This window comes from Nicotiana sylvestris, chromosome 8, assembly GCF_000393655.2.
Source record: "Nicotiana sylvestris chromosome 8, ASM39365v2, whole genome shotgun sequence".
Classification (NCBI taxonomy): domain Eukaryota; kingdom Viridiplantae; phylum Streptophyta; class Magnoliopsida; order Solanales; family Solanaceae; genus Nicotiana; species Nicotiana sylvestris.
In genome coordinates, this window is record NC_091064.1 from 82,467,448 (window position 1) to 82,490,892 (window position 23,445).

The window sequence follows — 23,445 nt, forward strand, 5'->3', positions numbered from 1 at the left end:
TGAGGTTCCGGGGGCCTTGGGATGATTTTGGATGGTTAATGAGAAGTTTGGAGTTGGGAATTTGTAGTTGAAGCTGTTGAGTCTGCTGTCATAACCGCACCTATGGCTTGGGGACCGCAGGTGCGAGACCGCAGAAGCGGTTTGAGGTGGAAAATGGGTTGACCGCAGATGCAGTCAGGGCACCACAGAAGCGGCACTGCATCTGCGGTAAAGTAGTCCCAAGTGCGGAAAGTTCATCTTTAATGAAATGTCGCAGATGTGACCGGGTCTTCACAGAAGCGAGACCGCAGGTGCGCTCTCAAGACCGCAGATGTGGTTTCACTGGTTAGAAAAGGGGCAGAATCGAGGGTTTGGTTTCAAAACATGGAAAATTGATTTGGGAGCTCAGGATTGGCGATTTTGAGAGGGATTTTCACCTGGGTATTTTTGGTAAGTAATTCTTACTCGATTTTGATTGTTTTCCATGAATCTATGCTTAAATGCATCCTTTAAATTCGAATTTGGGGTGAAAACATGGAAAAATTTGGGAAAATCTCCTAGGCTTAACTTTTGAAGTTTGATCTAGATTTACCCAATTCCGAGACGTGGGCCCAGAGGGTATTTTGGTCATTTTACCTAATTTCGCGTATTAGCTTAGAATTTATTTATAGAATCAGTTACTTGAAGTGTTATTTACATTATGCAATTGAATTGAATAGATTTGGGCCATTTGGATTCGAGTACTCGTGGCAAGAACGTGGTTTCAGGTTGACTTTTGAGGCGGTTCAAGTTAAATGGCTTATCTAACCTTGTGTGGGGGAAACTCCCCTTAGGATTGGTGTTATTGATATTTGAAATGCCTTGTACGTGAGGTGTCGAGTGCGTACTTGTGCTAATTGTTGAAAAATTCGGTTTTCATTAAGTAAATATAATCGTGTTTCTTTTCCTGTTTATACTACCTGGAATTTAAGCATGTTGTTAGCTTAGGGAAGCATGTCTAATTGAATTAATTGTTTTACTTGCTCAAACTGCCTTATTTGAATTACGTGCAGCATGCTAGGCTAGAAATACATGTTTTACCTTGGTATGGAATTTGAATTGAATTGTGTATCCTTCATGTTGTTGATGTGTGTTTACTTTGGGACTACGTGACGGTATCCCGGGAGATCCCCCTGTCTGTTTACTTTGGGACTACGGATCTGTATTCTGGCAGATCCCCCTACACTTTTATATTATAACTACGGGACTGCACCCGGTAGATTCCCCCAGTACTGGGTATTTATATTTGGGACTACGGATTGGAATTCTGGTAGATCTCTGAGCACTATGAGTTGGACTACGGGACAGTATCCCGGGAGATCCACTGGATATTTATATTTGGGACTACATGAAGGTATCCTAGGAGATCCCCGGTTGTTATCTCTGAGTTGAGCTGTACTCTTTTCCGTGATTATTTTGTCTCTATTATTATTGTTGTTGCTCTTTCTATTCTTTGTTGTTTCTTACTGTTGCACCTAGTTATACTGTCTCATTCTATACTGTTATACCTTATATTTCATTTAATCTCAGTAGGGCCCTGACCTTCCTCGTCACTACTCGACCGAGGTTAGGCTTGGCACTTACTGAGTACCGATGTGGTGTACTCATGTCCTTTCTACACATGTTTTTCATGTGCAGATCGAGGTACTTTGACTCAGTCCTATCATCCTTCAGGTGAGGCGACTCTTTTAGAGACTTCGAGGTATATCTGCCACGTCCGCAGACCGAAGAGTCCCTTTCCATTCTCTCTTTAAGTATTAGCCCTTCTGCATTTTCTATTGTTAGACATTCTGGAGTTAGATACTTGTAGACATCCAAAAGCTTGTGATTTGATGAGATTCCAGATTTTGGGAAATGTTGTTAGTTTTGAGAGTTTGTATTGCATATATCGAGCGGCATCTTAAACATTGTTTCACTTTGTTATTTCGGTTTTTAATTACTTTTTTTCGCAAATTATTTATTTTTCGCATTGTTAGGATTACCTAGTCGTAGAGACTAGGTTCCATCACGATAGTTCACGGAGGGTGAACTGGGGTCGTGACAGTATTACTATTGCATTAACCGTTTCATAACCTTGAATAGAGGTGTGACTTGGAAGAGATCAATAAGACACATGGATTTGTATATGTGTGTGTGTGTGTGTGTATATATATATATATATATATATATATATATATATATATATATACACCTGTGGAAAATCGACCCAGGCTCCTTGTTGGGTATTACTATTGCATCGACCGTTTCATAACCTTGAATAGAGGCATGACTTGGAAGAGATCAATAAGGCGCATGGATTTGTATATGTGTGTGTGTGTGTATATATATGTTGTTGACACTCATGCAGCAAATTTATATAACCTTGAATAGAGGTGTGACTTGGAATAGATCAATAAGGCGCATGGATTTGTATGTGTGTGTGTGTATATATATATATATATTGTTGACACTCATGCATCAAATTTATATACAAATTGTTATTGACATGTATCATGTTTTGATGTGAGAATGGAGGTGTTGATATTTTATTTGACCCCTTTTATTTATAAAACATGCCTAAATTTCATAGGGATTGTATTTTGAGCTTTCGTAGTTATTTATTGATACCATAATTTATTCCATTTATTTTTTATATTTGCACCTAATTAGTGGACTGTTAGTGAGTGTCGATGTCGACTACTCCCACTACTTCTTCGAGGCTAGACTTGATACTTACTGGGTATTGTGGTTTTTATGCATACTACACTTGTGCATATTTTATGCAGGTTTTGAGGTTGGTGTTAGTAGTATTTACCCAGCAGAGTAGGAGATATTTATGGAGACTTCATGGTGAGCTGCTCTACTTGATCCGATCTGTAGCATATGGAGTCCTCGTCTCTACTTATCTATTCAGTCAATCTATTTCTCTTAGACGGACACAAATTCAGTTTATAATATACCTCCTTGTTAGATGCTTGTGATAGTTGTGACACTAGGTTTGGACATTCTAAACATTTGTGGTCGTATTTAGTCCCTATCTTAGATATTTATATTTATGATATTGTCTTGAGATTATTCCTGCTTTCTTATTATATTATGATTATGTTAAAGACTTAGATAATCTACCTTAATTATGATTTGTTGAGTGTTGGATTTTCTAGTGAGCAGGCTAGGTGCCATCACGAACTTTGATAATATTTCGGGTCGTAACATAAACCAATTCAAATAAATTAGGGATCGATAATATAAGCTCAATGAAACATTACCACTCCATTTCAACTAAAAATAAGTAATGAATTTTCAATGTTCTACAACTTATATCTCTTTTTATTTCTTTCAATTTAAGGAAGAACAAGGAGAGAGAGGAAGAGAAGAAGAATGAGAAGAAGGAGCAGAAGAAAAAGAAGAACGGAGAATGAGAGAAAGAGGAGAAATTATGGCAGAAATTTATATTTGTACAACTTTTCTTAACGAGTTTAAAGTTAAAAACCAATCCTTAGGAAGGCCACTTCGTAAAAATTCTTCATTAACAAGCATAAACTAAGACAGCATTAGAAACAGAGGGACGGAGGTAGAGCTTGGGATACGGGTTCGGCCGAATTCAGTAACTTTGCTCCAAATTCGATATTTATGTCAAAAAAATTATTGAATGTGTACAAATTGTTAATTTAGAATTCATTAACTTAAAATGACTAGAATTACAAATGCATAAACATCAAATCTCCGGTTCACCGCTGGTTAGAGATTAACTATTTGGGCGCACACACCAACCTTGCTTGAAACACTTTTAGCAAAAAAACTAATAACTTAAGAAAATATTGAATTGTTGAAGAGAAACAAAAGTCAAATTAAGAGTTTATAGTTTCAAATTCTAAGGACGAATAACATGTCCGAAGAACGGAGGTGGAGTACGATGATCTCATTGATAAGTAAGGGGATAGCCAAAACTACAACAACTATGGAGATATTAATCTACTAAACCATACGATGAAAGTTTGGGAGAGGGTGGTGCAAGTGAGGGTGAGAAAGAGTATTTCTATTTTCGAGAACCAATTTGGTTTCATATTGGGTCGTTCAACTACGAAAGTCATTCATCTTGTAAGGAGATTGGTAGAGCGATATGGAGATATGTATAAGGATTTGCATATGGTGTTCATTGAGCTTGAGAAAGCATACGACAAAGTCTCGAGAGAGGTTATTTCGAGATGTTTAAAGTCTAAAGGTGTGCATGTAGCCTACATTACGGTGATTAAGAATATGTATCATGGAACTAAGACCCGGGTGAGGACAATAAGAGAATATTTGGAATACTTTTGGTTATGATGGTGTTGCACCAAGGATCTACCCTTAACTCGTTCTTGTTTTTCTTGGCGATAGATGCATTGACAAGACACCTTCAAGGAGAGGTGCCTTGGTATATGTTATCTGTAGAAGACATAGTTCTAATTGGTGAGATGTGATGTGTTGTTAAAGAGAGGCTAGAGGTTTAGAGACAAACTCTAGAGTCTAAAGGTTTCAAGCTGAGCAGGACTAGGGGTGTTCATCAAAACCCGAAAAATCAAACCAAACAAAAAATTGAACCAAATCGACCAAAACACCCGATACATTTTTGTTTTGGTTTGTTTGGTTTTGTTTTTGAAATTTAAAAATCGAATAGATTTGGTTTGGTTTTGAATTTAGTCAAAAAATAACCGAAAAAAATGAACCAAACTGACTATAAAAGTAGCTATTTAAAATTTATTATTACACCATATATATGTAAATTTTTATACAAAATTACAAAAAATTTAAGGTACATGCTAATCGTTTGCACTTTTAATCTAGTTCTTTGCTATTATAATAATCTAGTTTTTTGCCTTTACATTCTAGTTGTAGTTTTCTTTTGCTAAGTACAAGAATCTATTTCATATTAAAAATAGTATATTTTTAATTGAGTACTTAACTTATTCATCACATTTGATTCAATTATCATCAATATATCTTGGTAAGAAGCAATAGGTTTGATAACGTGACATTGAAAATGTAGTCATCGAAATATGTGTTTGGTGGTGTATGTCTCATCTTTAAGAAAAAACGGATAAAACCAAAAAACCGACAAAAATTGAAATAAAATGAATCAATAAAAACTGACTTAATTGGTTTGGTTTGGTTCTAATATTTAAAAAACCGACTTACTTGATTTGGTTTCCTTTTAGGGAAAAATCGATCCAAACCGAACTATGAACACTCCTAAGTAGGACCAAGACAAAATATTTGAAGTGTAAGTTTAGAGACGTTACCTAGGAAGTGGACATGGATGTGAGGCTTGATACACAAGTCAACCCCAAGAGAAGAAGTTTCAACCTTGGGTCTATAATAGAAAGAAATGAAAAAATTGATGAGGATGTCACACATCGCATCGAAGCTGGATGGATGAAATCGAGGCTAGCTTCCGGTGTCTTGTGTGATAAGAATATGCCACTAAAACATAAAGTTAAGTTCTACAAAGTTGTAGTTAGACCGACTATATTGTATGGGACAAAGTATTGGCCAGTTAAGAACTCCCATGTCCAGAAGTTGATAGTTGCTGAAATGAGGATATTTGTAACGATCCGGCTAGTTGTTTTGATTATTTTAGCCTCGATACCTTATTTATTTCCTTCTCTATGTTATATTGTGGTTAAGTGACTTGCCAGGATGTTTGGTTTTTGTTTCCAGTGAGTTTCAGAGTGAATGGGACACATAGTCCCTAAGTTGGAGCCTTAAGTTGAAATAGTTGACCATAATTTGACTTTTGTGTAGATGACTCCGGAATAGAGTTTTGACAGTTCCAATTCCGTATGGTGGTTTTGGAATTAGGAGAGTATCCAGATGTTGATTTGGAAGTCCGTAGGTCGTTTCGACTTGAATTGGCGAGAGTTAGAAAGTTGAAGGTTTAAAAGGTTGGAAAGTTTGACTAGGAGTTGACTTTATTGATATCGGGGTTGGATTCATATTACGGATGTTAGAAAGGGTTCGTCATGTCATTTATGACTTGTGTGCAAAATTTAAGGTCAATCAAAGTTGATTTGGTATGAATCAGCATTAGTTTTGGAATTCAAAAGTTCATAGTTTCAATACGCTCGAATTGGGTTGTGATTCGTAGAAATTCATAGAATAGATGTTGTTTTATGTGATTTTTGGCCTCGAGTAGGTCCAATATATGTTTTGGAACTTGTTGGTATATTCGGACGGGGTCCCGGGGGCCCTGGGTGTGATTCGGATTGAATCCAGATCAAATTTGGACTTGTGTGATTGCTAAAGTTGGGTTGTATCTGGTGCAATCACACTTGCACACCTTGGACCGCAGGTGTGACGCCGTGGAAGCAATTTTGGTCTTGCCCAACTGGGACCATAGATGTGATCAATTGTTGCTTTTGATGCTTTCTTGCTCCTTAAATCATTAGGTGGCGACTCTTAAAACTACCGAATTCCCCAAAAAGGAAAATGAGTCATTACACTCCATGAATGTCGAAACCTGGAAATTCCTCTCCTAGCGGAAAAGAGGGAAAATGGGGGCGCGACAGCATGGCGACTCTGCTGGGGATATTTAAGTTTTTACCATTTCAGATTGTTCTTATGAATTTGTACCTCTCTATGTGCAATTACTTGTTTAAAGGTCCTTCTGGGACCAAGTAGATAGGGATTTACTTTTTTGCTTTATGAATGTAATAAGGCCAATGGCCATTAGTGACTTTTATTTCCTGTTTATTTAGTGTCGATTTGGGATTCGTCTTATTTCTTTATCAATAAAATGAAGCATTTAGCATTCTAAGTTCTCCAAATCAACTTGTCGCTAGGCCTACCTCGGGCACAAAGAGGTTCCCAAATTAGAACACGCTTTACATTCCCGCACTATGTGTTTAAATATTGCAATACTTTTTATAATCCTCATTGACTCGATTACCTTTTGTTGTTATTTCTGTTTTTTATTACTCCCCTCCCCAAAGGTTAGTTCGTACACTCTGGCATCATCATCTTATTCCACGAGATCCAGGGGTCCTCCACCCACTCCTCCTCTTAGTCCTGTCAGAAACAAGAACAAAAGCAAGATGGAAGATCCGAACAACACCAAGAAGGAGAATCCAACTGAACGGGTAGAGGCCACTAATGGCCATGGTACTCAAGTTCCTAAGGAGAATGTGTCACAACTAGAACAGAAGTTGCTGAAATTCCAAGAAGAGCTCGATCAGGTTCGGAATCTAGCAAGCCTATCATTTTCCCTCAGCACCCCAAATATCAACTTTCCCCACACTCAAAACCCTACACCTCCTCAAAATATCCCAAAGAAACAGAATCATCCCGTTCCTCACCATCACACTATTCCACCAAAGACCCAATGCAACACCTGTCATACCCCTAACAACACTCCACTACTCATCCCAAAACCTCAAAACTCCACAAATGACCACTTTCACACCCACTATAACACCCCTATCTACGTGGAGACCATGCCACACTCCACCCAACCTATCTCAAGCACACCCGAGTGTGACGAAAAAGATCTGCTTATCAGAAACCTAGCTGAGGAACTTAAGAAATTGGTTGGAGTAGGAAAAGATGAGAGAATCCACATAAAGCTGTTCATGAGGAGTTTGAAAGAAGATGCGTTGTCTTGGTACATCATCCAAGATCCAAAGAAGTGGTCAAACTGGGTAAGCATGGCGTCGACTTTATGGACAGGTTCAGGTTTAATACAAAGAATGCGCCAGACATATTCTATATTCAGAATCTAAAGAAGAAGCCCACAGAGACGTTTCGCGAGTATGCTACTCGCTGGAGGTCCGAAGCTACTAAGATCAGACTTGCCTTAGAAGAAGAACATATGAACAAACTACAACAAATTAGGCCTTTGACCACACATGAAAAGTGTTGCCTAAACTATCAGAAAGTGTGGTGTTTTATCAAAGGCTACACTTTTCGACCTAAGGCAACGATTTTCAAGGAGTGGCCTAAACAAGCGTAACCTTTGCCCTAAGGTAACGCTTTTCATGAGGCAAAGGCTACGCCTACTTATGGCCATATTTTTCATGTCTTAAAGCTACACTTCTAAAGTGTGACCTTTAATACCTTATAGGCCACACCTTTTAAGGGTAGCTCCTAAAACTACACTTTTGAAGTGTTGATGTTGTTACTATGCTTTAAAAAATTATATTTGTTGATGTTGTTACTATGCTTTAAAAAATTATATTTGTTATTAAATAAACATAATATTATCATATATTTGAGGTCATTAATTAAGTATAAGGATATCAAGAACTTCATTAATTAATAAATAAATAATCAAACACAATGTGATGAACTTCGCAAAAGGATTATATTTCATGTACTTCAACTAATAACGAAAATAATTTCAAGATGCGTACTAAATGTGAATTTTACAAAATTGAACTTTATAAAATCGAATGTATTCATATAGTATCATGTATGATACATATCCTAGTTGTCCAAAAGTCTTCCTCATTAACTTCAAATGGCCAAATTGACTTTTGGCCACCATTTTCAATTACAACAACAACAACAACAACAACAAAAAACTCAGTTTGATCCCGTAACGGGATTTTGGGAGGATAGTGTGTATGCAGACCTTACCCCATTGCATCATAAGAATTTTCCTACACTACAAAAACGAAATTAAATATTAAATAATAGACACCAATAGAGAGTGTAAACTCAAGTGAGAATATTTTACACGTATTTTTCATACAGAATGAACAGTAATGCAAATCATGATCAAAACAGATATTCAATGCTATAAAGGCCTATAAAACTACAGATGCACAATATTTAACTGCAAGATACACCCAGGAGCGCTTGCCAAAATATTGCATAGGTGGTAACATGAGATCATAAAAGTGCAATAAGACGAAATACATAAAATCATATTAGAAGCAAGGCTATGTTTCTATTTTTTATGGTGACTCAAAAACAGAACCCTTTGATCACAAAGTGAACAAGTTTAAGAAAAAGATACATTAGGTGGTCACCAAAGAAAAAAATTGTAATGACTTGCATTCTTTAGGCAATTCTAGTCACCCTACTGAGGGAACATAAAAGCAAGTTAAGGGAGAAGAGCAAGCATCATTTTATGTTGATTTGTCTATGCTTAGGACATTACTGCTCCTCTTCCCGATAAAAAATACCACCATTTCTAGCTCTATGTCCTAGCAACAACACCAATTAAGTAGAAACCCTTTGTATTCATTAAAAGGAGATAAAAATGGTGATACTAATGCATAAAAGATAAGTCCCAATTCTACTAACATCTTCATTTAGCAGGTATAAAAAATAAACAAATAAAAAGTTAGAATTGGACTATAAGTTTGATCTAGAGGAATGTGAAAGATTTTGGTCTCACAACCTGTGCGTTACTTGCATCATTAGTAGAAGGATAAGGCAGTTAGCACACATCTAAATGACATATGTGAAATTAAAAATTATAAGTACCTTGAATGCTTCTATTGTTACTTCAGCTTGAATAATACTAGCGAAAACCCCTTTACTATCGAGGTCACCGTTCTTCATTGGCACAACAAACCTATAAAAGAAATAATTTAGTAAGAAAAATTATTAGATGCATTTTTTTATTTATCGAGAAACAGAGAAACGAGGACATTTAGCACATATCACTTCTCATTCTCTCTGATAATTTTTCAACTACAACACTAATAAATAATTATATTAGCACAATCCTGGCTTTAGATTTCAATCAGTACTACTTTGCAGATAGGAGACTTGTACGTTGAATCGTATTTTCTTGTTGGTAAACCACTGCAAAATTTGATAGAAGACAAGAAATTCTTGGATCATCCATTCTTGTAGAAGTTTCAATAGAAGTGGAGACAGACACAAGATAATCTTGATACTTAACATGGTACAAATGTTAGATATCCTACCTATGTCAGTGCTATAATTGTGGAATTTCCATAAGTTTCACCAAATATAGTTAATTATACTTTTGTTGCCCTGAGGTGCGATGAACTGATAAATTGACTTTGCCTGCAAATCCAAAAAAAATGTCAATAATTAGACGTTTAATGAGAAGTGTCAAAACAATATTATCTTTTATTATCCAGCAAAGTAAAATTAGTGTCTGATGCTACTTACCATGTCTGGTACTAGTATTGGCTTCCCTAAGCTCAATACTACAAAAATAAAAAATAACAGTTAGGCATTAATGAGTTCTTAAGTTTACTATTGTATCGAACCAGTGAGGTCAGTTGGTTTGTTAGTAGATGTCTTATCAAATACAAGGAATAGCAGCACCAGAGAAACCTGGACAATATCCCTGTGCAACAAAACATTATCTTTGACAAACATGGTTATATCCCTGTATATAGAGCATATTTATGAAAAATACGATTATCATTTAGGTGAAAACCTGATGATTTTTGAAAATCAAATACTGGCTAAAATAGAGTACTATAATAGGTAGGTATTTTCACCACATTAAGAACTAATTCACTTAAGACACATATAGAATAATTTTTACATAAAGAGAGGCAAATCGCACAATTCCAGCAAAGAAAGTTTTCATTTTTTTTGGGGGGGGGGGGATAACTCCTTCAATCTGTTACTAAGCTTTAATAAGACATCAAAGCAAGTCATATGCTATAATAGAAACTAGTATGTAGTTTCTTTGCTTATTGAATATTGTAAAAAGTTAAACACAAAATTTAAAGAAAATAAGGCATCAATCTACACACTAATACATGGCTATGGACAGGAAATGATAGAATAGCATAAAAACATGGAATGACAAACTCAATAATATTTAGAGCTTCTAAGCAAATCAGACAGAAGCTCAAGTTCCATAAAAGGCCTTCAAGGGTAGTGTAAGCAAGACATATAGATAATTTAGAAATAAGTAACTAAGTCATGTAAAGAAGGACCATGAAACTGCCTTCACTTCCTGTTCATTCAAATATCGTAATAGTATATGTCCATTTTACCTACAATTTAAAACTATTCTAGTTCTTCTATAAAAAAAATAGGAGCTTTTAGTTTTATTCAAGTCAATCAAGTTGAGTTCCATCAAATAACTGTGGTGTAGCTAAATTCATGAGTTCCGTATCATTTTATCGTTTAACTGGACAATTCAAATACCCTTGGCATCCAATAAAAGTATATAAATGTAGGTGGACCATTTTAGATGATGAATCTAGTATAACAAAATTCTAATATAACGATTTCAAGCCTTTCATGCTAAACCTACAAAAAATCTATCCATACACAAATACATTAAAAGATCTACAACTCGTTTAACCAAGTTTTCCCCAATCCATAACAAAGTAACAATATCAGAAATTCCCTGAAACGTCTATTTACTCTATATCCAGAAGCAAATCTAAATACTAGAATTTTTTCGGTTAAATTCAAATACTGAATAAAAGTAAAGTATACATGTATATGTATAATCGAGTACTAATTTGAAAAAATCCTATATTGGTCTCAAAATAAATCGATAAAACTCGAATGCCAAATCTTTTTTGTTGCCTTGAGAAATAGAATGGCGTAACTCACACCTTAGGAGAAATCAAGTGAAGCAAATTAGCGTTCCTGCTTCTGAAGTGCATCGCCAATTGGGTGCAATTTTTTTGCTTTTCCTTTTCTTGACGAAGATAGTGTGCAATCGACTATCCTATTTTTTGAAAATTCGAGTGAAGAAGAAGTTTTGTGGGTTTCAAACCCTAGAGAAGGAGGAATAGTTTAAATAGTGTGGAAACTTTTAGACGGAATAGTATAAATGTAAATTTTTTTGTCCGAAATATTTTTACTTTAGACCACGTTTGTACTGGGTTGCTTTTAGCCTACCAAGAATAACGCTTGTAAATTGTTGCTTAATATCTGAATAAGCGTTCTTAAAAATTTTAATATTAGGAAACGCTTACAAGATGTAATTTTTGTACATAAAGAGCATGCTTTATGAGTGCTGCCTAAATTCCGTTGCCAAAAGCTCTTAAAAAAGGCCACCCATACAAAAGCGTTCCTATTGCTATTTTTGGCAACACTCTTAAAACGTGGTCTATAATAAGTGTTACCTTAGGCCAATTTTGTTGTAGTAACAAGTTCTTTGTCTAGGCTCAGGACCCGCAGTATTATGAACAGTTGATGATGATTGAGAACCACAAATTCTCCGACATTATCAAACTGGGTGAGAGAATTGAAGAAGGTATCAAGAGTAGTATGGTTACGAACTTTGAGGCCTTGCAAGCTACAAATAAGGCCTTACAATCCGGTGGTATGTCCAAGAAAAGGGACGTAAGGGCCGTGATGGTTGCACAAAGGACCAAGTCTCCCCTCAAATACAAAACTTACCCAACACCTCCACTCATATATCAGCCAACTCCAAATTACCAAGCACCTTCATCCTCATACCAAGCTCCACCACCAGCTTACCAGTGACCTCCACCTCCTACATATCAACCTACCTCACCCAGATACTCACAACCTGCGCATGTCTACCAAACCTATAATGCTCAAACATCCCACTATTAATCACCTCCTGCACGCCAAAACTTCCCTAGACCTCGACCTAATTCTGATCGCAGACCTCCAAAACAATATACAGCCATTGTTGAACCTATTGACCAGTTGTATGAGAGACTCAAAGCTGCTGGTTATGTCACCCCCATCCCTGCTATGACCCCTAAGAACCCCTCTCAATGGGTTAACCCAAACAAATCCTATGTATACCACTCCGGCATGAAAGGGCACACCATCGATGAGTGTCGCTCCTTGAAGGACAAGATACAGTCCTTGATTGCTAACAAGATTATTGTGGCAAACAAACCCACTCCAAATGTCCTCAACAACCCTCTACCAGACCACAAGGGTGGGGGTATCCACATGATTGAAATAGAAGATGACTGGGATCCCGAGGGATCAATCGGGTTGATCACAGAAGGTGATGACCCAAAAAAGCAAATAATTACTCTCAATCCAATCATAGTCCAGATTCAACCATCTGAGGGCGCTGAGGTGAATATGTCTGTGCTACTTGAGTTTGAAGCAACATCATCCGCAAAGACACCAGCATCGATTGAGGTTGAATTCATGTCTTCGGCAAATGAACCCGCACCATTTGAGGTTGAAGTTTTGCCACCCAAGGCACATGCTCCATTCGGGGTGAGGATATCCACACCGATCCCAGTGGCAATGTCGACCATGACACCATTCCATACAAAGGATGTACCCTGGGACTATACGGCCGAAGCAAGAAGGAAAGACAAGGTCGGGTTCAAAGAAACTGTTGCAGCACAGGGTATGACAAGAACTGATAGAGTCTATACCCCTGAACATCTAGCTGAGTCAAGAAAGCAGGCCTCCAACAGGCCACCCATCATTGAGACAGGTCTATACGACCTTTGGAGGAAAATACAGGCCAAGGAGTATTCTGTCATGGACCAGTTAAACAATACGCCAGCACAAATCTCCATCCTCTCCCTGCTGCAAAACTCCGAGGCACACAAAAATGCTCTGTTAAAAGTGCTGAGTGAAGCATACGTACCAAGTAATATCACTGGCGGGGAAATGGCTAACATGGTAGGACAAGTGCTAGAGAGCCATAAGATCACCTTTCATGAGGACGAGCTGCCACTTGAAGGGCTAGGGCATAACAAAGCACTGCATATCACCGTGCAATGTGAGGACTATTTCATCACCAGAATCCTAATCGACAGAGGTTCCAGTCTCAACATTTGTCCGCTGGTAACACTTAAGAAGTTGGGTAAAGGACTACACGAGATAAAAGATGGAGCTATCAATGTGAAAGCCTTCGATGGTTATCAGAGGTCCACCATTGGGGAGATTGCCCTATGCTTGCAGATGGGACCAACGTGGTTCGACATGGATTTTCAAGTGATAGACGTACCAACATCTTACAACCTACTATTGGGACAACCATGGATTCATGCTGCTGGGGCCGTAGCATCAACGCTGCATCAGGCAGTAAAATTTGAATGGAATCACCAGGAGGTGATCATTCACGGCGATGGTAGCAACCCTATATACAGTCGCCAGACCATTCCGGCATTCGAAGGAAGATGGAAGCTGGGTAGAGAGACTTACCACCACATTGAACGGGTAAATGCAGTTGATAAGGACAAATGGTGGGATAACAAAATCGAGAGTATACTAAATTAGAATGGGTACGAACCTGGCAAAGGGCTCGTCAAGAACTTCCAAGGAATCACTAAGCTCATAAAACTTAAGAAACATGGTACTACTTTTGGTTTGGGATATAATTACACCTAGGAAGAATTCAACAATTGGTCGCCCCCATGGCGTGGTCCTTACTACCCACTAGAGCAGCCAATACCGCATCTGGAGCATACCTTCCAACAAGCCGACATTATTTATGGGTCAGATGAAGAAGAAGCACTTGCAGCAGTGAAGAACTTGTTTCTAGAGGACAGTGATATAGACTATTGCGTTATTCTCGAGGAGGAGGGGGAGGAAGGACCTTCCATACAGGCTATGAGTAGAGGGGCACGCCTCAGTAATTGGACCATCAAGACAACCAAAGCCCGACGAGCTTCGCGGTAGCAAGGCTAAAATAAGAATTATTCACTATTTTATTTACTAAATGATTTTCTTTTGGCATTTTTAATTCCCCCAATAAGATCTTCAATGTTCAAAACAGTTATTCCATTTATCAAAAGCATTTTCAATTTTTCTTATGAATTAATATTTATCGCTATCATTTTCTTCACCAATATAGCATTACTATTAATTATCTTGATGAACCAATGACTGTGACATGTAATGAGACAACGCAACAAACTGACATTGATTCAGAGGAAGATGAAATACCAGATGAGATAGTCAAAGAAGTTGAGAACTTTGAGAAGAGACCTAAGTCCAACCTGGACGAGACCGAAATTGTTAACCTGGGAGATGCAGAAAACATCAAGGAAACACGAATCAGCATTCACCTATCGCCATCAGAAAAGGAAGAATACACTGAATTTCTAATGGAATACGAGGACATATTCGCCTGATCGTATGATGACATGACTGGGCTGAGTACGTCTATTGTGGCTCATAAATTGCCAACCGACCCAACGTGCCCACCGGTAAAATAGAAGCTCAGAAAGTTCAAACCCGTTATGAGTCTGAAAATCAGGGAAGAAGTCACCAAGCGGGTCAAAGCTAAGGTTCTCAGGCTAGTAGAATACCCGACATGGTTAGCCAACATTGTGTCAGTGCCAAAGAAGGATGGGAAGGTTAGAGTCTGTGTTGACTACCGAGATCTCAACCGGGCCAGTCCGAAAGACGACTTCCCTTTTCCGAATATACGCATCCTGATTTACAATTGCGCTAAGCATGAGCTGCAGTCATTTGTAGATTTCTTCGCTGGTTATTATCAGATCTGGATGGATGAGGAAGATGCTGAGAAAGCGGCTTTCATTACGCCGTGGGGAATGTACTTTTACAAGATGATGACGTTCGTCCTGAAGGATGCATGGGCCACCTACATAAGGGCCATGACTACCATTTTTCATGATATGATACATAAGGAGATTAAGGTATATGTAGATGATGTCATCATCAAGTCCAAGAAGGCCACTGATCACATAGAAGATTTGAGGAAGTTCTTCAATAGATTGCGAAGGTACAACCTGAAACTGAATCTGCGAAGTGCGCATTTGGAGTTCCTACTGGAAAATTGCTTGGGTTTATTGTGAGTCGCCTAGGAATAGAACTGGATCCATCAAAAGTCAAAGCTATTCAAGAATTGCCACCGCCAAAGAACAAGAAAGATGTGATGAGCTTCTTGGGAAGGCTCAATTACATCAGCCGATTCATAGCACAGTCTACGATTATTTGTGTTAAGATGTTGAAGAAGGACGCCGCTACCAAATGGACTGATAACTGCCAAAAGGCCTTCGACAAAATCAAGGAGTACCTGTCAACACCACCAGTCTTAGTCCCGCCCGAGCTAGATAGACCCTTATTACTATACGTTGCAGTATTGGATGGAGCTTTCGGCTGTGTTCTAGGGCAGCATGATGAAACGGGGAGAAAGGAGCAGGCCATTTATTATCTCAGCAAGAAGTTCACCCCGTACGAGGCCCGATATTCTTTATTGGAACACACCTACTGTGCTTTGACTTGGGTAGCTCAGAAGCTGAGGCATTACTTATGTGCCTATACTATATATCTCATATCAAGGATGGATCCTTTGAAGTACATCTTTCAGAAGCCCATGCCCACTAGCAAGCTAGCCAAGTGGCAAATCCTGTTGAGTGAGTTTGACATTGTCTACGTAACTCAGAAAGTGGTCAAGGGACAAGCACTGGCAGACCACCTCGCTGAGAATCCCGTGGATGGAGAATACGAACCCCTGAAAACGTATTTTCCTGATGAAGAGGTATCACTCATAGGAGAAGACATCGTAGAATCCTATGACGGTTGGAGAATGTTTTTCGATGGAGCAGCAAATTTCAAAGGAGTTGGCATAGGAGCAGTCCTAGTATCAGAAACCGGTCAGCATTATCCGGTGTTTGCCAAACTCAGGTTCCCGTGAACCAACAATATGGTCAAGTATGAAGCCTGCATCTTAGGACTCAAAATGTCCATTGACATGAACATCCAAAAGCTGCTAGTAATTGGAGATTCAGACTTACTTATACATCAGGTATGAGAAGAACGGGCAACCAAAAACTCTAAGATACTCCCGTATCTGCATCATGTATAGGAATTGAGAAAGAGGTTCACAGAGACGGAATTCCAGCATGTTCCCAGAGTCCAGAATGAGTTCGCCGATGCATTGGCTACCCTGTCATCTATGATACAACATCTAGACAAGAATTTCATCGATCCCATTCCAGTAAAGATCCATGATCAGCCAGCCTACTGTGCCCATGTTGAAGGAGAAGCGGATGGAAAGCCTTGGTTTCATGATATCAAGGAATATTTGGCAAAAGGAGAGTACCTAGAGCTTGCAAATCCTACTCAGAAATGCACACTTCGGAGATTGTCCAACAACTTCTTTTACAGCAAAGGAATCCTGTCTAGGAGGACTCCTAATTTGGGATTACTAAAGTGTGTCGACGCAAAGGAAGCATCCAAGTTACTAGAGGAAATTCATGCTGGGACCTGCGGTCCACATATGAACGGTTTTGTCTTAGCAAAAAATATACTCCGAGTAGGTTACTTTTGGATGACCATAGAAACAGACTGCATCTAGTATGTCCAGAAATGCCACCGATATCAGATACATGCAGACATGATAAAGGTACCTCTAAATGAGCTTAATGCAACAAGCCCACCATGGTCGTTCACCACTTGGGGGATGGATGTTATTGGACCTATTGAGTCTGCCATTTCCAATGGACACATGTTTATCCTAGTAGCCATCGACTATTTTACCAAATAGGTCGAAGCAGCATCTTACAGAGCAGTAACTAAGAAAGTCGTGGCAGAATTTGTCCGCGACCGCATTGTTTGCCGATTCGGGATTCCAGAGTTAATCATTACTGATAATGGCTCCAACCTCAATAGCAACTTGATGAAAGCTATGTGTGAAACTTTCAAGATCAGACACAAGAATTCCACAGCCTATAGGCCTCAAATGAATGGAGCTGTAGAAGCTGCCAACAAGAATATCAAGAATATATTGAGGAAAATGATAGAGAAGCATAAAAAGTGGCACAAAAAGTTATCATTTGCTCTATTGGGGTATCGCACCACGGTCCGCACATCAACTGGGGCAACCCCCTATATGCTGGTTTATGGTACGGAGGCTGTCATTCCCACTAAAGTAGAAATTCCTTCCCTAAGGATCATACAAGAAGCTGAGCTCGATGACACAAAGTGGGTAAAAAGTAGTTATGAGCAACTAGCTCTTATAAACGGAAAGAGAATGAATGCAGTTTGTCATGGTCAACTCTATCAGAACAGAATGTCCAGAGCCTTCAACAAAAGAGTCAAGCCAAGACAGTTCACACCGGGGCAGCTGGTGTTAAAGAAAAATTTTCCGCATCAAGATGAAGCCAATGGGAAGTTCTCTCCCAACTAGAAGGGTCCATACATGGTTCACCGAGTTCTGATAGGAGGAGCCCTCATACTTGCGGAAATGGACGGAGAAGTCTGGCCAAAGCCAATCAATTCAGATGCAGTCAAGCGTTACTATGTGTAATCTTTATGCTTCCCTTATATGATGTAAATTGAACTATGCCTAACCTGATTCCCGTTTAAGAGGGGATACACATGCAGCCCTATGGGTTCGGTCACAATTCAATAAAATTTTTATTTCCCCCCGCAATTGGAAACTGGGGCAGAATTTTGAGGAGGACCCTCAAAATTCTGAAGTAATTTCAGCCGATCATCGTAAGCAATAGTCAGAAGCATTAACCCATTAAACTGGGGTAGAATTTTGAGGAAGACCCTCAAAAATTCGTAGCAAGAGAGGTTGCAATGTCTCGAGCTCGTCGGTTCATCTAAAAGCTATTCTTAATTATATACTTATACCATATTTTTACGAAATCATGCCTGTTTATTGTCGAAACTACTTTATTTAGCAAAGCTACCCAAATGATACATACAGTATCACTAGATAAAAGTCGAGCAGGTCAAGCAAAGCCAGCGGGGATACGAACTGACCTTCCCCTTTACAAAACTCACGATTTTTCTTTGGATGCAGCCACTATGATGGCAAAATCATCAAACATACTATACACCCATGGGACGAATAGAACCGTTGCACTTACCAACACTTGCTATCCGTACACGCCAAGTAATTTTCCATTCGACACAATGCTCTCAATAATCACAATCTGCTACCAGCTAAGAAAGCTCTACTATCATTCGTTATTTCGTCTTGCATAAGGCTACCATTCTGCCTTCCGAGGTTAAGCTCTACCTCCATATGCATTTGCATTGCATAAGGCTATCATTCTGCCTTTCGAGGTTAAGCTCTACCTCCATCTGCATTTGCATTGCATAAAGCTACCATTCTGTTTTCCGAGACTAAGCATTGTCTCCATTTGCATCCTTGCATAAGGCTACCATTCTGCCTTCCGAGAGTAAACGTTGTCTCCATCTGCACTCTTGCATAAGGCTACCATTCTGCCTTCCGAGACTAAACGATGTCTCCATCTGCACTCTTGCATAAGGCTACCATTCTGCCTTCCGAGACTTAACGTTGTCTCCATCTTCACTCTTGCATAAGGCTACCATTCTGCCTTCCGAGGTTAAGCTCTTCCTCTCTCCACATTTACATCCTGCATAAGTCTATCATTTTGCTTTCCAAGGCTAAGCTCTGCCTCCCGTTTTCTTCAAAACTAAGCACTATGTATTTTACTTTTCTTACGGGCTAAGCTCTGCCCTTCAATTTGCAAGACTAAGCTCTGTCTTGTCCGCATCATGCTACTGTATCCTTCATGTCCTGAAACATCGCCAACTCATCCGAAGGCGTCATTGTTCGTAGGCACCATCTTCATAGCCCGAGAACACCATGTCATGGCCTGAGGATCCCTTTCAATCTTTTGCATATCATTATTCAAAGGCATCATGGTTCGGAGGCACCATCCTCATAGCCCGAGAGCATCATTTCATGGCCTGCGAATCCTTTATCATACGCTTCATGGCCCAGGACGTGATGGTCTAAGGACGTCATCCTAACCGTCCAAAGACAACATTCATGGTCCAACGAGAATTTGCACCATGTTTAAATTTATGCACAGTATACGCTTGTATTGCTTCTATTTGCAGGTAAGATGGCGAGCAACGGCCATCCCTACAGGAGCGATCCCTCTCCAGTTCCCGCAGCCACATCAAACCTAACCATTCCCATAAACCTTTCAATCACCCGACCCTAGATATTGCGTCCGTTCTTGAAAAGTCTACATCGGCATACTCCACCGGCGGATCCTGAACTACATATGGCCTAATTCATGTAAAGCCAGGGATATGTTGGTAGCTCAGAAGCCAGAGTGCGGCCTAAACCTCTTCAAGCGGTTTCGCTCGGTTAAAATTGGCCATCATATCTTTACCCGACAACTCTTTCATCCTTCCCGGGTATAGAGAGGCAGCTGTTGATACCCAATTTTTTCCTATATATTTTTAATATGCAAAATACCTTCAAAATAGCATATAAATGTATACATAAGCATGTACAAAGGTTTTATTATTTTTTTCATAATTTTAAAAGTTTTTTAAATCAATTTATTCCCCTTTTTCATCCATAAAATCTCAATAATTATTTTTAAAATTATTATTTTTTGATGATTCATTTATTGGATTCTTATATTTATGCCAAAATATGGCTACGGTAATTTTTACATATTTTTAAAATTTTGTTTAGTATTTTTTAAAGCTAATTGCACACAATTGCAATATTAGCCATTTTTTAGGTTTAAATTTGTCTCATGTTTATAAAATGGGATCCTATATTTTTAAATTGTTAATTATATATTATTAATCATTTTAGTGCTTTTAATTTATTAAATTCTCAGAAATTTATTTACTATTTTTATAATTTAAAAAGGACAAAATTGGCTATTTAAATAATAGCCCAATTGTATTTAATTTTTAGCCTAAAATCAACCCCAAATCAGACCCAATTTCCCCGGCACAATTTAAATTTTTAACTCGACCCCTAACCCAATTTAACCAGCCCAACCCGGATCCCCTACCTACCCTCTTTAATCCAGGCCATTGATCATTCAGATCAATGACCAGCATTCACCCTTCCTAAAATAAACCTAAACGACCCCTTACCCTAATTCACTTTTCACCAAACCCCGCCTCTGAATCCCTTCCCTCTTAATTCTCTCTACAACCTCACATGAATCCTAGCCGCCGCCATCTAATTCCACCATAATCCACCTCAACCCCTGCCTAATCCATGGCCTCTCATGGCCATTTGAGATGTATATCGACCTCCTATGGCTCCTGGGTGTTTGTTTCCATGAGAGATCTGGTCCAGTCCTTGCTCAACCTCTGTCTCCGGTCTTTCTCCGGCTAGCCATGGCCGTTCGAGTCAGATCCTTGACTTTTCTGGTTAGATCGGTAACTTTTCAAGGCTTCTCTCACCTTTTCTGAGTATTCTGAAACCCTAGCTTTAAGATCTTTTGATTTTCTTTCAGATCTATCTTATATTTGTGCTTACTATGAACTTCTTAAGTGTTTTCATGAAGGTTCTTCAATTTTTCTTTCAAAATGACTCTTCATTTTTCAACGAATAGGGTTTTTTTCTTAACCTCTTTTTAAAGATCTCTTCTCTTATTTTTTTGGGGTTGTTTCATGATTTTTCTATGTTCAAACAACCTGTTATGCCTTCCTTCTACTTGATTCAGCATGTTGAAAACCCTAGTCCCTTTTTGATCTCATCCGAGTTCTGAGACTGTTTGTTTAAATGTGTACTTGTTCGATTAAGTTCTTTGTTTCTGACTTTGTTCTCCTTGTTTGACTTATCTAATTTGACTTCTTATCATCTTATAAACTCAACTACTATCGAAGCCCTAATTTATTAAAAGAGTTTTCCTCACTTGTTATTGTGAGACCTTTACTTGCTACTGACTCTCTTACCTATTACTATGTTCTTCTTCACTGTTGATTCTATGTGACTACTTGACCTACTTGACTACTGTGCTTCGAATATTTTTCCTACTGCTGAATCCTAGCTTACCCCTACTTCTATTGTATGTGTGTGGTGTTTCTTTTGTCAACATGTTTGACCCTGTATGCATGTTCGTTTCTTGCTATTTATATGTTGAGGTGCAGAATCATGACCCCTTCTTGATTGATTCTGACTCCCTCAATCTTACGACTGATTGCAAAGGGTTCCCCTATAAACCCTAATTTTTTTACTCACTGGTTTAAAAATAATTGATTCCTTTCCTTTACCGTGATGTTTGATCTTGCTAAATCCTTTCCCAAAACTAAGCATATTTTTGAACATAGACTTGATAATTTACTTCATGCTTTTACTGCCCCCTTATATGGCAATAATCAATCTGTCGCAAAATGATTTGTTTCCTTAATTAAACCTGCCAATATCCATTCAGCAGGGATTCCTTAATTAAAGGGAATCACTTGTGTTAATTGATTCTGATTATGATTATTTCCATGTTTGTATTAAGACTTTACTTATTACCTTATTCTTCGCTCGTTTTCAAAAACTATAAATACCCTACTCTTTTTCTTTAAACACACGAACAATTTGAGTTCAGAACACACACTTACACTCAAAAACTCTCTCTTTTTTTATTGCTACTTGTTCTGCTGCTCTATCTAGCCGGCTGAAAGCCAAGGATAGACTGTGGAATCTTGCTTACCTTTCCTTTCTGCACTTTGCTTCTCTACTGGTATGTCCTAGTTAATTTTGTAAGCCTCAACAACCACATGTTTCTCTAATTGTTCCAAGTTCTCTCATTCTTGTCTACTTCTGCTTATGTTTTCTACGGTCAAGTTACATTACTAGCATGTTGTAATATGTTCCCTTCCCCTTTTAAATTAATGCCCCCTATGTGTGTACTCTGTTAGTCACTTGTTATGTGTTTGCTGACTCATGAATCCCAAACCCCATATCCCCTCTATGTGTTTGTGTTCTCTGGCTGGTTTGTCGGCGTGCCAGCATCAGCTATTGTTGTGCATGACCAAACCTGACCCCTACTAGGGTCATATGCTTCATACAATGTATTTCCAAAACCCTTTGACCCCTTGGTGTGATTACCGATTCTGTGTGTTTGAGTTTGTTCATCACCCCAACTGATTTCAAACACTTCTGCTACTGATTACTTTCAAAAATGGACTTGCCAGTCCAATTTTAAACAAACTCTTTTTCAACTATGTTATGCACTTCCACTCTACTCCTAGAACCTAGGTTCTGCCCCTCTTGTGTAAGCCTTGCCTTGGAACCCTTGAGCTTCCTCTAAACTTGGATACATAAGGGCTGACCCTTCCACACTGCACTCATTTTTATCTGGTTATGCATACCTGGGTGTAAGCACTACCCGGGATCCCATGAGGTCCTTAGGGAACTTTGACACACCTAGGTATCAGAAAGGCTTTGAAATTCTGGCACCGAAGTGGTTCATTACATAACTCAGAGAGGAAGTCAAGATCAGGCTTTCCTTTGGTTGTAATTTTCTTATTTCTGCACTTCTTTTGTAATTCAATCATTTGGGCTATAATAATTTGTAAACAATATTGGGGCTGGCTAGTGAAAAGGGATGGGGTGATTTTGCATGCTTCAGCTATTAGAAGGGTAGATAACATATCTATAGGGTGTATTTCGATATGATTTGTTAGAAAATATGCCCAGAGGATCTGCTTTGGTTTAACAAAATTCTGCATGTTTCACATAATTCTGCTATGTCTAAATGGCCTTTTAATAAAAATTATGCCTATAGGAACTTCGATTTGATCAAATAAATCCTGCCTATTCCACTTCATATTCAATTAGATACCATGCCTATT

At 38.6% G+C, this 23,445-nt stretch overlaps 1 protein-coding gene across 1 annotated transcript in view; it reads left to right on the top strand.

Annotated features, from left to right (window-relative positions):
- Window positions 1–3,416, top strand: part of LOC138875293 (uncharacterized) — a 10,161-nt gene extending 6,745 nt beyond the window's left edge. The window contains exon 6 of the mRNA XM_070154116.1: window positions 3,344–3,416. Within this exon, the coding sequence (XP_070010217.1) occupies window positions 3,344–3,416 (73 nt within the window). The remainder of the gene's footprint in view (window positions 1–3,343) is intronic.
- The last annotated feature ends 20,029 nt before the right edge of the window (window positions 3,417–23,445 follow it).